Source organism: Akebia trifoliata, chromosome 14 (assembly GCF_017979445.1).
Source record: "Akebia trifoliata isolate Shusen 1 chromosome 14, ASM1797944v1, whole genome shotgun sequence".
In the NCBI taxonomy this organism is placed as follows: Eukaryota; Viridiplantae; Streptophyta; class Magnoliopsida; order Ranunculales; family Lardizabalaceae; genus Akebia; species Akebia trifoliata.
In genome coordinates this window covers 33,424,684-33,437,528 of record NC_141388.1, presented here as the reverse complement: position 1 = coordinate 33,437,528, position 12,845 = coordinate 33,424,684, and the positions used below count along the sequence as shown (strand labels likewise).

The 12,845-nt window shown below is 33.6% G+C and overlaps 1 protein-coding gene across 1 annotated transcript; it reads left to right on the top strand.

Annotated features, from left to right (window-relative positions):
- The first annotated feature begins 12,126 nt into the window (after window positions 1-12,126).
- On the top strand, window positions 12,127-12,624 carry LOC147386864 (uncharacterized). Its single transcript, XM_086424635.1, has one exon. The coding sequence runs from the start codon at window positions 12,127-12,129 to the stop codon at window positions 12,622-12,624; it is 498 nt and encodes a 165-aa protein (XP_086280761.1).
- Window positions 12,625-12,845: the final 221 nt, after the last annotated feature.

Sequence of the window (12,845 nt, the reverse complement as noted above, 5' to 3'; positions counted from 1 at the left end):
TGTTGAGTCGAATTGAACCATTGACACCAATTACGGTGTATGACACCAAAGAGTTGAGATAATTGCGTTCCACTGTCATTTCGTTCTTAATTCTATTACAATCCGGGCCTTTTCAGATAATTAAAAAAAAAATTAGTAAAAAAAAGTATTACTAAAAAATATAAACCTAAATTAATAATAATGTACTTCTAAATTAGTCTTGAAGAAAGTTTGATCTTCTTATTCGTTTTGCCTTAAAGATACATCTCTTCAAGATAAAACAAAAATTTTAAATTGCAAAATAAAAACTAAAGTGAAATAAAAAAATTAAAAAAATTAAAAAAAAATAAAAGAAGAAGAAAAACTAAGAAAATTAGAAAATATTCTCGATTCTACTCGATCCGAATAGATAATTACGTCAATCCTCGACAACGGCATGAAAAACTTGTTATAATTGAAATAATGTAAGTTAAATACCCCAAGTGTAGGGTTGTAGCGAAGTAATAAAATATCGAAAGTCCGATCCATGGGGATTGTGTAAAAATAAAAAAAAAAATACGGATGAGGTGAAAGAAAATTTGACTTAAACTATGAAAAATGTGATTTTTCACATTTACGTATGGAATAAAAATTAAAAGATTAAAAAAAAAGGGATTAAAAAAGTTAGGGCATCAGAGATTTATTAAAAAATGATAATTTTATTTATTTAACTTTTTTTTATTAGTTTTGAATAAAGATTCTCCCTAACCGGATGATACAACAATTAAATCAAAATTAATTTTTAAAATATAAGGTTGTCATGTATAGCATATTCACATACCAAAGAGATTCCTTAAGCAATCAATATAATAATCATCTACAGTAAATTAAGAAAAATTTCAAGCATTCAATGTGATGATCGTAGACAAAAACTCAAAATGAATTTATATATATAAAATTAAACAAAAATAATTAACTCACCTTATATCAATCCAAAAAATATAAATATTAATCTATTATTATTAGATCAAAATAAAATTACAATCTTCAAGTTTCACCTTTAATCCTAGTTAGAATTTTAGTCAACAATCTCCATAAACGAGTCCATCAAAATTATTAAATAAATCTAGAAAAATAAACTAAAATAAATTAAAGAGGGATAAAGACTAGAAAGGAAGATTGGAGAAGAAGAAAAAGAACAATATTAAAAAGTTCAGAGAAATAAATAATAGTAGGAGAATAGAAAAAAATTGAAATAAATAAAAATAGACGATGAGAGGATGGGGAGGAAAGATAATTTAACATGTAAATGAAAGAGAGAAAAATAGAAACAAAAAAGATGTGAGAGAGATGTATGAGGTCTTTTAGAATAAGATAAAATATGACATTTTTTTTTATTGTTTTTATATAAGAGAATGTGTAGAGATTTTCACTTTTTGAAAATTTTTCTTTACTTCTTTATTTTATTTTTATTGATAAGCCGGGGTTGAAGAGTCCCCTCCTTAAAAACACTATTAACGAGTGTAGATACAAGCATTATCTTCTTCAACAATTCTTAGAAGATCATAAGGAATATTAGAATTATCCTGAAATATTAAAAACCTATCCGAATCAACCCCCAATTTCGCTAAAAAAATCCGCTGCCCTGTTTACTTTTCTCCATTGGAATTCAAAATTACATTCATCAAAGTCTCGGGCTATGACTGCAAACTCCATCAACATTTCAGCATACTTCCATTAAGGACTAGTCTCACCATTTATGCACTTAATAGAATACAATGAATCTGATGAGATCAGAATTCATTTGAATTCTCTCATTGTTGCAAAACGCATAGCTTCAAGTATTGATTGAAATTCAATTTGAATTATGTCTCCTCCCTCGCTATTACTCCAAATAGCAAAATGAATAACTCCATTTTTATATTTCCCAATGAATTCAAAACCAGCCCCTTGACTTGATAATGATTCATCAGCATTTATCTTCAACACGTTGTCCACTAGGGGAACCCACGAGAGTCGTTGAACTATATTTGGTAACAAAGAAAATCCACATGACCAGTTCTTCAAGATTTGCAGCGTTACTTCTATATTTTTATTGACAACTTTCATCCCATCAAACCGAAGCCTCACTACCTCTTCCATTTGTTTTAGAATCACCTCTTTTTGAACAAACAATTCAGTAAAAAGCCACTGATTTCTTTCTTTCCAGCATAGGTAGATCACTGCACAAAACGTTAAATACAACATCTGTTTAATATGTTTTTCCTGAAACAAAATATTGTTAATAACCTGCACTTCCTCCTCAATTTTTCCCATACCAACTCTTATTATTTCAAACCTTTGCAAACATTGTTTCCATATCCATCTAGTATATGGACATTGAAAAAAAATGTGATCATTTATCTCCTGATTGTTATAGCACAATACATACCTAGATACCCATTTAAAACCTCTCTTAGTAAGGTTTTCCACAGTCAATAATTTCTTTTTGATTGCTAACCAAGCAATAAAAGAATATTGTGGAATGCCCTTATTACTCCATATAATCTTTCTCCACCCCACTGACTCCCGTTCTTCATCTAACACTTCATAGGCTGATTTTGAAGAAAATAGACCATTTGTTGTTAATCTCCATACTATTCTATCTTGTAATAGCATCTTAGGAACTCGAGTAGCTGAAATAATATCGATAATTTCTACCATACGATCATTATATGGTCTCGAAAACACCCATCTGTTCTCTATAATGAAATCGCGAATCACTACATTCTTATGGCTATCGAATTGATTAATAATTCGATTTTCAAATCTGGAAATAATGCTCCCTTCATGTAACTAAGGGTTTCTCCATATACTACTGTCTTCACCATCTCCAATCAAGAATCGAACATGCTTCCTCACAAACTCTCTTTCTTTCAAGATACCCCTCCATGCCCAAGAAACATTATTTGGAGGTTGGCATCCCCAAATATCCTCCTCTCCCACATATCGAGCTCTCATCCATCCGTCCAAAAAGAATTATTTTTCAACAAGCGCCAAAATAATTTAGTCCTGCCAATTTTATTAATATCCCTAAGTCGTCGAATGCCAATACCTCTCTTATCAAAGGATTTGCAAATTTTTCCCCAACTAATAGAATGGATAGAACAAACTAGGGAAGGACCACTCCATAAGAAATTGTTAAGAATAATCTCAATTTTTGTCAAGACACTCACCGGGATATTGAAAGAAGCCGACCAATATATTTGGAAACTCGATATAACCGATTTAATGAGCTTTAATCTCCCTGCATAAGATAACAATTTAGATTTTCACCCCTCTACCCTTTTGAAAACTTTATCAATCAAAGGTTGACAAAGTGAGTGAGTTAATCTAGAGGAAAATAAGGGGAGACCTAAATATTTAATAGGAAAGTTCCCTTTTGAAAAACCAAGAAGCGAAAGAATATGATTCTGATTTTTGCAGGATTCACTAAAAAATACTTGACTCTTATCCTCATTAACTTTAAGACCGGAAACATTATATAAGAGATTCAAGACATCTCGAATAGATGAAGCTGAATATACATCATTATTTGCAAAGATCAAGACATCATCCGCAAAAATCAAATGGGACACTCCTGGAACGCTTGAAATAGTAGGAATACACAATTGATTTGAAGCAATTTTTTGATTTAGAATACAAGAAAAGGCTTCCATAACTAGTGTAAACAAATAAGGAGATAGTGGGTCTCCTTGACGCAACCCTCTCTTACTCCTAAAAAACCCATAGGAAGATCCATTAATAAGAATTGAAAAACTTGGAGTGGAAACATATTCCATTACTCTATCAATCTAAATAATAGGACAACCTAATTGATGGAGAATCGACTTCAAAAAATCCCAATTGACACAATCATAGGCTTTCCTAATATCTATTTTTACACAAAAAGACTGCGGAGAAAATGGACTATGATAATTATGAACCATTTCATGGGCTAGCAGAATGTTATCCTGAATTTTTCTACTTTTGACAAAAGCCAATTGGTTAGAAGAAATTATTTGAGGAAGACAGGTTGCTAATCTATTTGCTAACAACTTGGAAATGGTTTTATAAGTGAAGCTGCAAAGGGAAATTGGTCTAAAGTTTTCAAGGCGATTGGCATTCTCTTCCTTAGGGATCAAACAAATTAGCGTTGCATTAATCTCTTTTAGCAATTTCCCTTTATTGAAAAAATCAATCACCGCTGTACACACATCATCCCCAACAACATCTCACAAACTGATGAAGAATTCCACTCCAAACCCATCCGGACCTGGAGATTTATTTCTTGGGGAATAAAAAATGACAGATTTTATCTCCTCCTTACTAATAGGTCTCGATAAAATATTCACATGATCTATAGAAAATTTAGAAATAAATGGCACTGGAGTACTTACAAACTGATTCAGATTGCTGAACATTGAAGTATAATACTTTGTTGCCCAAGCTCCAATATTATCTTCATCTTTGAGCATAACTCCTTGATCAGTTTCCAACTCCACTATACTGTTCCTTACAATGTTTGACGCCATTGAAGAGTAAAAAAATATGGTATTTCTGTCCCCCTTTTTAAGCCACTGAACCTTCGACTTCTGCCTATACAATTGTTCTTAAGTATCGATTTCCTCATTGTAAGCCCTCAATGCTTCCACCTCCTGATTCTGCAACGAACTCTCCAAAGGTTGTTTCTGAATTTCTTTTTGAATTTGATACAGCTTCTCCTTAGCTTTTTCTTTTCGGTCATGAATAATACCAAACTATTTTTTGTTTCATTATCTGATCGAGTATTTAACCATCCGAAGCTTCCTAGTGAGTTTAAACATAGGAGTGCCCCTAATTTCGTGATTCCAAGATTCAAGTATCAACTCCCTAAAACTTGGTTTTCCAATCCACACAGCGAAGAATTTGAAAACTTTGGGACCTCCCAATGAATTATTTGGAAACATAAATTTTAGTGGAGAATGATCTGAAACACCACAAGGTAGATAGCTTAACCTCATCTGAGGAAATTTAATCAACCAAGGTAGATTGATTAAAGCCCTGTCCAATCTACATAAAATCCGTCATTCGCCCATCGATTTATTTGTCCAAGAAAATCAATCATCATTTGTCATTAGATCCTACATTCCAATCAAATTAATAAAATTATTAAAATCCTGCATTGCACAGCATGAAGCAGGTCTACCTTCAACCTTCTCTTCTTGAAATCTGACTATATTGAAATCACCCAAAATAATCCATGGGTCTTGAATGACAAGGAGCCTAAGATCATTCCACAACATTCTACGATCAATCTCATAATTTCCCGCATAAACAAACGACATACAACTCACAAATCCATCCCTCAACCGAGTTACTTTGCAATGAATGACTTGATTTGATTCGAATAATTTTTTAACAAAGAAACTCAGAGGATTCTATCCCACCCAAATTCGTCCATAATAATGAGATGCATAATTTTCGATGAATTTCCAAGATCTACCCAACCATTTCTGAAATTTCAAAACATCTACCTCCTGAACTTTGGTTTCACAAAGACCCATCAGCTCAACTTTCTCCTCTTTAATAAAATCACAAATTGCCTTCCTCTTTCGAGCGTAATTTAACCCTCTAACATTCCAAATTATAATAGACATTATAACAGTTTAATCGTATTTCCCTCGATAAGGGTAGGCCTTGAACATGTGGATCTACTGACAGCCTCAACCACATGTTTTTTCCTTGTATTTTTCATGCTATGTTTTTTTCCAGATAACATAGTCATTTTACAGCCAATATCATGATCTTCACTCTGTAAATTTGTCGATCCATTGCAGTTGTCTTCAGCAATCAGACCTGAGTTAGCCTGCTGTGTTACATCTTCTTTTCCTAAAGCCTGGAAAGCATTTGAGATCCTCATAGGTTGGATGTTTAAAACTACCTCGAGATTGGTAGCATTAGTTATATTCTCCTCAGCCGTATCCGCTCCAGCCTGATTGCCCAGACCCGACCCAGATTTCTTTGTATTTGAGATCGACCCACGTCTGCTAACCACGTTCCACCCTTCTTTCGTTGGAGAAAAATAAGGTAAAAAATCAGTACTTTTCACCACCAACACCGATTTTCCCTCTTCACTCGACCCAACTTTTGAATTTGAATTCAAATCACCTAAATTTTCGTTATCTATTTTTGCCATGTCATCGTCTTCTTCCTCAATAATCTCAGCCATGCCTGCACCTTCATTCATGCCTGCACCTTCTCTTTCAGCCACACCTCCGCTTGCTACCTCAACCAAACTTTCACCTTGCTTTGGTTCTTCTTCCACAACTTTCTCCCCCATAACACCTTTAGTCTCCACTGTCATCTTAGCCGACTTTGCAGCCCATGCCGTATGAATTCTAGCAGTATTAATCTTCTTTTGTTTCGGACATCGATTATAACTGTGAGCAAAAATTGCACAGACCTTGCAAGGTGTAGGCTACCATTCATAAGTAACTTTTTGATTAAATTTCTCCCCATTCTCCCTTTCAAGAATGATTATCTCTGGGAAAATGTTAGAACAATCAATCTCTACACAGATACGTGCAAAACCAAGTCGAGGTCTGTTAGCAGTTGCCTCATCGGAATGCAAAGGTATTCCAATTCAACTACCTATTTTCCCCAAACATATCGGAGACCAATATTGAATTGGTAACTGAGGAAGTCGAATCCATATAGGAATTGAATAGAACATTTCACGCATAGGTTTAACATTCACTGACCATTTTCTTAGAATTAATGGCCTACCTCCAATGCTCTATATTGATGAATTCAGCACCATATTACAGTCCTCAGAATTATTGAACTTAAATAAGAAGAATCCATCTTCCATAGATAACACCTCCATGTTACCCTTAATTTTTCACATCCTTTGAACCGCCATTTTCAATCCTTGAAAATAAGGACGTTTTCCCAAAAGATATCCAACCAAAGTGTTTTCCCATCTTAATCCTTCAGAGATAATTTCATCCTCTAGAAGTACAACCGTATACCTCTGTAAAGATTGAGGAAAAAAATCAAGGGACTTATCAATCAATGCATGATTTTTTCCTTTTAAAAGATCTTTCCAAGAATCAGCTAAGAAAGCCGCCATACTCTCCTAAAGGAAAATCTACACATAGAAAGTATGGAGATTCTTCTATCTTCTCCCACAAAGGGAGATGCTTGAATCTTCCTAAACTTTTCTTTTGGTAGTTTCTCTCTCTAGCAGAAGAATTATTGGTGAAATCCAGCTTCCCCAAAATAGCTAAGTTTTTCTCTTCATAAATGACAAATGATGAATTCAAGAATTACTGTCTACATGAGATAACTTGAGGATAAAATGTCCAAAGATTCTTTATTTCTTTCTTTAGCTATTCCTTTGACTTGTCTTATAATTACTCCTCTACTCTTTTGCATATTTTATTCACCAAAAATCCATCTTTAGTCTTTTTCTCCTATTTTGAACTTCTGACACCCACAAGAATGAAAATTCAATTAATTAGGAAATATTAACCAAATTAATATTAATTAATCACTAGAAATTGGGGGTAAATATTGACTATGAAGAAGAGCTTTACGACTTCTTTTTTTCTCTAGACTTGACTTTAGTTGATTGAGAAAGAGATTAATTTTTTGAATAGCTTTAATTAAGCTTGATCTTCATTAAGACTTTGTAGAAAATTGTCTCTCTTTGGGATTGAGCTTGAACAACTTAGAGTGGTATTTTTGAATATAAAGAAAAGGTTTTAGGTTTAATCTTTTTAGAGTCTTTTTGTTTAAAGACGAGCTTGTTCTTCTCATGAGCAATATTTAATAAGAGTTGTTAGAAATGAATTACCTTCTACAATGTCACGGAATCTACTACAAATGAAATCCTGCAGTGTAAGTATCGGTTTGATTCCACTAAGAACATTGGAATTGAAATTCACATCTTCAAATGTTACCTCCATTGCAATCTTGGCAACATTCCCAATAGTAGAATCAAAAGACAAAATAGCTTCAATGTTCACAACAGTAGGTCTTGATGAGACATGTCTACTAACCCCATTTGAGAATATCCCAAAATAGAAAACCAGCAAAAAATAAACAAAATCATATTGCAGGCAGAGTGTCACTTGTGTGTACACCTAATCATTCTCCTTTTCACTGGATTGGATTGGAGAACAATAACGCAAAACAACATATTCCACATCTAACAGCTGAGATGAGATAATATTGTATTATTTATCAATGGGATCATGACATCAGTGTTCTAAACTAAATTATGAACTAACCCAAGAAGTAATAATCAAAGGAAGGATTGAACGAGAGAATAGTAGTCTAGACTCTAGTGTGTTGTGGTGTGGTAATTAATTAAAATAGAATGGAATAATGATGAAGAAAGTAATAGTAATTGGTGTGGATGATAGTAGGGAGAGCTTCTACTCCTAGGAATGGACTCTTGACCATCTGCTTATCCCCACCGACACCCAATCGGCCTCTCCTTTCAAGCTCATCATCTTTCATGTTAAGGTCTCCGCACTTTCCATCCTCCAATTCGCTGGCCCTGGTAATTAAATTAATTGCCTCTCCTCTTATTATTATCATTCTTTCTTAATTATTATACTTTACTTTGCTATATATTTATATACTTCATTAGTCAATTTCTTTTTCTTTTTTGAGGAAAAAAGGGATAGGAGATGTTCTCCTAATGTTTGAATTAGATCTGAAGAAAATTGCAACATCAGTCTTGGAAAAAGCTAAAGAGCTTTGCCACAACAAATCAGTGTCAATTCATAGATAACTCAATTAACAAAATTCATTCTACACATTCTTTAAAGGAAAATGATGGCTCGTGGGGATCTCACAGGACAGAATAGAACAGAACGATATGCCATTTTATAAACTGAATCAGAAGACTCTTCTTTAATTAAATTAAAAGTTCATCCATCCCCTTTCCCTCACATATCTTCTTATTAGATCTTGTTTTTTCTGTACAAGATTACGGATTTTGAAACGGAGCTGTGCGAAAGGGATGCTAGAAATGTGCTATGCGAAGTGGTAGAGAATCACCATGCAGACATGTTGGTTGTTGGCAGCCATGGCTATGGTATCTTCAAAAGGTTACAAAAAAAATTAATACTCCTTTTTCTGCTTAAGTGTCATTTTTATCTTTCTTCATCAAATCAATTCGACTATTACTGGCTCAGATTTAATAGAAAAATAGCCATGTATGTCAAACAGAAGATACAATTACAAGATGCAAACAAACAAAAATCAAAAGAGAGAAATTCAATGAAGAACACATTTAGAAATACTTGAAGAAGCTAACTGAACACACTGGAAAGACATTTTTATGAAAAAAATGGAACATTAAAACCCATGAATATACAAGAACAAACATAAAACCAGATGGAATAAAACATGAACCATAAAGTACACATTCAAGAAGAATGATAATTATTTAAACAAAGTACGGCAAATGAGAATTTGGGTTTCCGAAGAGAATAAAAGGAAGTTCATAGAAGCAAGTGGAATCCCGTATTTAAAACCAACCGGAACAAATTAAAAATGTATCCAAACAAAGAAGACGAAAAAGTTTCTTAACATAAATGGACATCCACAAAATCCCAGACACAAGGAAAACCCAATAAACCTAATTAAAAAGAGAAGCAAAATAATAAAAGCCCAAATTGGGAAGAGGAAAGACTAACATTTTTGTAGAAAAAAATACAAAAACTGTAAAGCTGTACAGGGACAATAGAAAAATAATAAAAAAAGACACAATGAAATATAAACTTGAGGAATGAAACATTAATGAAAATACAATATTTCATGAGCAGATTGGGGACTAGGCTATTGATTATTTCCAGAAGGTATTTTCTTCAACCTCTAACTCCCCTTGTCCTTCTATTCCTTTTAAAAATAGACTTACTTTGGACCAATCAAAGTTGTTATCTAGTTCTATTTCTAGAGAGGAAATTAAATCTGTTGTTTTCCAATTTTCTTTAAACAAAGCCTTGGGTCCGGATGGGTTTTGTGCGGAGTTTTTTATGTCTTTTTAGGATATTGTTGGAGAGGACTTTATTTGTGCCATTTTGAATTTTTTTTCTCATGGGAAATTGCTTAGGGAATTGAATTCTACTCTTATTGTCCTTATTTCCATAGAAAGAGATGCTAACAAATTAGACAGATTTCGACCTATTTCGCTTTGTAACTTTGTTTACAAAGTAATAAATAAAATTATGGCTAATCATCTTTCGAATTTGTTATCGTCTATCATTAGCTTGAATCAGTCTACTTTTGTCAAAGGGAGAAATATTTCTGATTATATTCTCTTAGCCCATGAGTTCTTTCGAAATTCCCATTTTAATTCTAGCTCGCCCTTCTTCTCACTTAAAGTTGATTTAAAAAAAGCTTATGATAAAGTTCACTGAGATTTTGTTTTGAATATTCTTGACCAATTGGGTTGTGACTAAATTTGAATTTCTTGGATTAGGGAATGTATTACCTCTCCTCGTTTTTCAATTGTTCTTAATGAGTCTTCGTTTGGGTATTTTCCTAATAAGTGTGGATTAAGATAAGGGGACCCTATCTCCCCTTATTTATTTACTATTGTTATGGAAGCCTTTACTTGTATTCTTGAGGATAGAATTGCGCATAAGCTCATCTCTATTCCTTCTTTGAATAATAGTTCACACATTTCTCATCTCCTATTTGCAGAAGATATTGTTTTATTTTCTAAGAATAGTGTGATTTCGGCATCCAACATCAAAATTCTTCTTGAAGACTTCTTTAATATTTCTGGCCTTCAAACCAATGTTGAAAAAAGTAACTTATTTTTTAGTAGTTCGTGTACAAACAAGGACCTAATTCTCTAAACTCTGTCTTTTAGAAAAGGAAATCTTCCGATTCGGTATTTAGGCCTTCCTTTGTTTTCCTCTAGGTTGACTTTGTCCATGTGTTATCCTTTAATTGAGAAAATTCAAAAGCTAATAGAGGGCTGGAAATCTTCTTTTTTTATCTTTTGTGGGTAGACTTGAGCTCATTAAATCGATTCTTTTTTCTTTTCAAATTTATTGGTTTACTTGTTTCTCTTTGTCGAAAGGGGTTATTAATAAAATCGAGTCTTTGTTGAATAATTTCCTTTGGAGTGGTTCCTATTCTAGAAGGTCCTTTCATTCAGTTAGTTGGTTGAAGGTTTGTCGACCTTTTAAAGAAGGTGGACTCAGAATTAGAAGGATCAAAGATTGGAATACCATTGGGGAAATGAAACTTTTCTAGAAAATAATAAATAATAGTAGTCTGTGGAGCGATTGGATGAGAAAGAAGTATGTTAAAAATGAGAGTATTTGGAGATGTAATCCTCCAAATGATTCCTCTTGGGCGTGGAGGGGTATTCTGAAAGTTCAAGATGTTTCTAAAAATCATATTCGATTTTTAATGGGGGATAGGTCCTCAATCCAGTTTTGGAATGATCCGTGGTTAGAAGGGGGCACATTGATTGATCGATTTGGGAGAAGATCTATGGTTCGTATGAATAGTAATGTTAATGAGTTGGTTTCTGATTTTGTGGGGAATAATGGATGGGAGGGCCTAGTCAGAGATGAGCTTCGATTAAATGAGATTACAAATCTAGTCGAAAATCATCATCCTTCATGGTTGAATGAACGAGATAAGAAAGTATGGAAGGAAACTTCGAATGGAAGTTTCACTTTAAAATCAGCTTGGGATTCAATTAGGAGACATGAAGCAGAGATAAATTGGCATAAGGTTGTTTGGAATAAGCTGAAGATTCCATGACATTCCTTTATTGCTTGGCTTGCAATAAATAAATGTCTGTTAACAGTAGAGAATCTGAGGAAGAGAGGGTTATTGATAGTATCTCGCTGCGTGTTGTGCTATAGAGATATGGAGGATAATGAACATATTTTCTTCAAATGTAGCTATTCGAGTGAAAGCTGGAAAAAAATTTTAAATTGGGCTGGAATAACTAGACATATGGTGGGTAGCATAAGAGAGGAAGCTAATTTTGTTGCTACACAATTGAATATTTTGAACGTGTTGAGCATTTTGTTTTGCTCAATTATTTACCATATTTGGCGTGAGAGGAATAGACGAATTTTCGAGGAAAAAGAAGTAAATGTGCAGCAGATCAACCAAATGATTATGGCTGATGTGTGTGGAAAGCTTGAAGGAATAAAAACGTCTAAATCTGCTATTATTCAATTGGTCCAGATATGGGGTTGCAATGGAACGCTGGTTGTTAAGGAGGATAGAGTGGTTCTATGGAAACCTCCTCCAATGAAGGTGATAAAGCTGAACACTGATGGGTCATTATCAGATAATGGTGCTGGAATTGGTTTTATAGCAAGGAATAGTAGTGGTGAATTGCTTACCGCTGGTTTTGGTCTTTCAATGCATACAAATGTTGTAACTATAGAGCTAGAGGCAATTCTTCATGGATTGAATCACTTAAGGATGAGATGTTACTTGGATGTAATTGTAAATTCAGATTCGCTAATTGCAATCCAAGGGATTAAGGAAGAATGGAATACACCGTGGAGAGTTATAAATATAGTCAGAGAGATCAAAGCTGCTATGTGTACCTTCAATTCCGTTGAGTTGGAGTTTTCATGGAGAGAATCAAACAAAGCAGCCGATTAGTTAGCTAGGAGGGGTGCGTCTCATGATATTTTAAATTTCTTTGATTCTTCGAACGCTCCAGTGGAGTTGTATAATATCCTCTTGGAGGATTTGAATATTTGATTTTTTCGGCTTTAGCCTATTTTGTTTTTTAATATATTAGGGTGGGGCCCTTTATAGCCTCAGCTTATCGATTAAAAAAAAAAAACATGTAACAATGAAATCAGAGCATGATCACAATT